We start from the raw sequence: 3,200 nt of genomic DNA, 5'->3' as shown, positions 1-3,200 counted from the left end.
TCCCGTTGTTTTCAGACCCTAACTAATTGAAACAAACCATGTGAATGGGCACAGAAACCATGGTCAATGGTAGCTTTGAATTTAATCTTTTTGGGGTAATTGTCAACACTACCTGTAATTTAATGAAACCCTAATCGATGCGGGCAGCTGCCCGAGCTGCCCGTGGTCAGACGTAATTGTCGGGAGAACCCATAAAGGACGAGCCAAGTGTGGAGGAGTTTACAACCCGTAATATTGAGTGGATTCGTTCGGCTACAAGAGTGGAGGAGCGCTGCCTTGCCTGCACCAACGGCGAATGTTTGCAATTCTGCCTTGTGTTCCCTGCAGGTTGTGAGCTCTGAGGCAAGTCAACTCTCGGCCTTTCCGCTTTCAGTTCGGAGGGTTTTTCCCGGGGTTTAACCCTTTTTTGTCCAGTTCAGAGGGGCTGTTACAAGTGTAAGTAGTTTCTTTATTCATGAATTCATTGCCCAGTTTCAAGAGCCTGTTTTTTCTTAATGGGATTCTCTTGTTCTTCGGATGTGGTTTTCTATGGTGTAATTAGAGAGGTTTCTAACTTAAAATTGGATGCCCCGAATGTTCTGCAGGGTTTGTCCTAAATTATAATGGCCAGAGTCATGGCAACTGGCTTAGCCAGGAGTTTGAATGCCCAACAAATGTTGGCGTCTTTCGTGGAAAATATTGTGGCACTAAGGTTATGGGAAATAACAGAGGCTTTGGTTCTTCTGTCCTTTGGGGTAAGAAATTTTGTCTCTGGAAACTTGTATCTTTGAATGTCTTGAGTTAGTACATTTTCCTGGAAAATGCAAGTTAGTTGTGTTTCGAAGATGCTAGGGTTTAAGAGGCCTGTTACTTTGTTCTATACTTGTATAGTTACCGTTCATGGCCAGTAAGGGTTTTTGGTTGGTGAAATGTATGATAAATGTCGTTTTCACCCTGGACTTTCGTTCGTTTACTATCAAATATGTGTCTTTGGTATTTGGGTTGGGGTTTGCAAGGGGTTGTGTGCTCTTGAATGGTGCCTCTTATTCAACTAGGTTAGGGTTTTTAGGGTTTAGTAGAACTGCTATTGATTTTTAGTAGCCTGTAATTTCTGATTAGTATAGTAGTAAACCCCGCTTGACAGCCTGAACAGGTATGATAAGCATTATTCTGTTGTGTTGTTGAGGGTGGTTTTTAAGGGTTTATTCGGCGTCGCTAAGGGGTTCTAGTAAACTGTAACTTCAAGCCAAGAGTAGTAAAGTCCACAGGGATTTATGAATGGGAAGGCCATGGCTGTTATATTAAGCTGTGAAAAATATTATTTTTGTAGTCCTCTTGTAGCCTGCAAATTAAAGGAAATAGTTTTCCTCGTCCGCCTTAGATCTCTTTTGCTTCTTTCACTGGCAAAGCCATTCCTGTCTTGACTTTGTTCTTGTTGGGATTGAAGAAAAGTGGCTTCCGAGTTAAATAAGCATTTATGCTATCTGTGATGGTGTTTGTTCTGAATATAAGTGAAAGAAGTGCAAGCCGTGGGCAAACTTTAAAGTAATAGATACAGTGGTAGCTATAAGTTTGGTCATGCATGATTTTGTAGCCTGTTCGAGTTCTCTGATATGGTCAAGGTCTGATTTTCTTATATGCTTTTCTATTTTTGTTCTATGCATATACCTTCGTTTTTTAGTTAGCCTAGTAGATCTAACAGGAAGAATATACAATCTTCAGATGTTACCTGAGCTTGCACTAAAGGATCTTCTTGCAGTCAAGGCATCCAATATGGAAACTGGGTAAATATATTTATTCCTTTTTAAGATTTATCAACTTTTCTGAAGCACTTGATGCTTCGCATGGAAAATCTAAGGCGTTCCAGGTATAAGTTTATCTGGATTAGTAACCAAGTGCGGTTGTGTACTCTTGCAGACATGAAGAACCTGAGGAAAATTTAGGAAAGGTTCAGGTGAGTATATACTGTACAAAAACTATTTCCAGTTCAATATTCAAGCTGTCCAGTAAGCTAAGAACTGTTCATTATCAACTATATGGCAATTGCGTGATAAGACATTATCTAATGATATGCAGGATGGGTCTAGTGTTTTATGTAGACCCAGCTCAGAAGAGGAGCTTATTGATGGAAGTGATGACATAGTTAGATTGGGAGGCAAAACAACTACGAAATCTTCTGAAGTGGCTGAATGCAAAGATGATGCTGAGAGTGAAGATGATGACGACGACGATGATGATGACGACGATGGAGAGGATGATGATCAGGAAGAAGAATGTGGTGATGAAGAAGGTTTGTCAGCTGACGATGGTGCTGAAGATGGACAAGAAAATGCCGAAGAAGAAGATGATGATGAGGAGGCTAATGGTAATGACGAAGAGGAGGAAGATGACGATGATGACGATGATGAGGAGGACGACGATGAGGAAGATGATGAAGAAGATGAAGATGATGATGAGGATGAAGAGCCCCCTGCTAAAAAGAAAAAATGAGATACTAGCCTTTTTTAGGTAGTCTTTGCAATTTTGCTTAGGACATTGTTTTCAGCTAGTCTTGGGGCATTCAGATTGTGTTCTGTGGACATGCATGGAAAGGCCCTCCCCAATCCAGTAGGGCAGGATCTTTCTATGCTTTTGTAAGTGATGTCTTCTCCTATGTGACTCCGAACTTCCATGCCCTGGATTTTGGCTGGGGAATTGAATTCTATGTTTCTAGACATTCCTTTTACATGAGATTCTTGTCTTTATGTTTTGGCAATTAGCATCTGCATCTTTTTGTATTATCTTATTGTTATCTTTTAGATAGTATAATACATGAATATGTTGCCATGACATCCGTTTTGGAGTTTCACTGTAGTAACTCTTATATTACACCCATAGTTATCTTACTGTGCTTCCACTGTTTTTATCACAATTATTTTGCATTCGTTACTACGCTTGTGTGCGTTGGCATGCTGCTCGATATCTATCGGTTCCCTTTATGTTCTAGCCGAAGCCATTATGAATGTTCTTCTTGGATATGTAACTGCATTCTGTCCTTCGCTTGTTTTGTGGAATTAGTATTGCTGATTTAGGTAAATCTGCAGTAAACATATCGTATATGCTGAGGTACAGCGTCTACATTATCATGCTTTACTAATTTTTTCTATTGAAAACGTTGTATGCCTGTTACTTATTTCCAGGGCGAAGTACTTTTGTTAGTGCACGTCGTGTGCCCGTAGGTG

At 40.2% G+C, this 3,200-nt stretch overlaps 1 protein-coding gene across 1 annotated transcript; it reads left to right on the top strand.

The window, feature by feature from the left end:
- The first annotated feature begins 210 nt into the window (after positions 1-210).
- LOC149193404 (uncharacterized) lies at positions 211-2,709 on the top strand. The gene is made up of 5 exons (XM_089404835.1): positions 211-435; positions 585-734; positions 1,702-1,763; positions 1,897-1,933; positions 2,056-2,709. The coding sequence occupies exons 2-5, from the start codon at positions 603-605 to the stop codon at positions 2,467-2,469; spliced, it is 645 nt and encodes a 214-aa protein (XP_089260961.1). The 5' UTR covers positions 211-435; positions 585-602; the 3' UTR covers positions 2,470-2,709.
- Positions 2,710-3,200: the final 491 nt, after the last annotated feature.

The sequence above is a fragment of the Pinus tabuliformis genome, chromosome 2_2 (assembly GCF_031772625.1).
Source record: "Pinus tabuliformis cultivar Carrire ecotype Pingquan chromosome 2_2, CPIR1, whole genome shotgun sequence".
NCBI lineage: Eukaryota > Viridiplantae > Streptophyta > Pinopsida > Pinales > Pinaceae > Pinus > Pinus tabuliformis.
Note: the sequence above shows the minus strand (reverse complement) of the source record. Positions and strands in the feature narration are given on the sequence as shown.

Bases quoted from the DNA above. Each gene is read 5' to 3' on its own strand.
- LOC149193404 (XM_089404835.1), top strand. From the start codon at position 603: ATGGCCAGAGTCATGGCAACTGGCTTAGCCAGGAGTTTGAATGCCCAA. The intron at 735-1,701 runs GTAAGAAATTTT...TACAATCTTCAG, and splicing joins TGGTTCTTCTGTCCTTTGGG to ATGTTACCTGAGCTTGCACT. The intron at 1,764-1,896 runs GTAAATATATTT...GTACTCTTGCAG, and splicing joins GCATCCAATATGGAAACTGG to ACATGAAGAACCTGAGGAAA.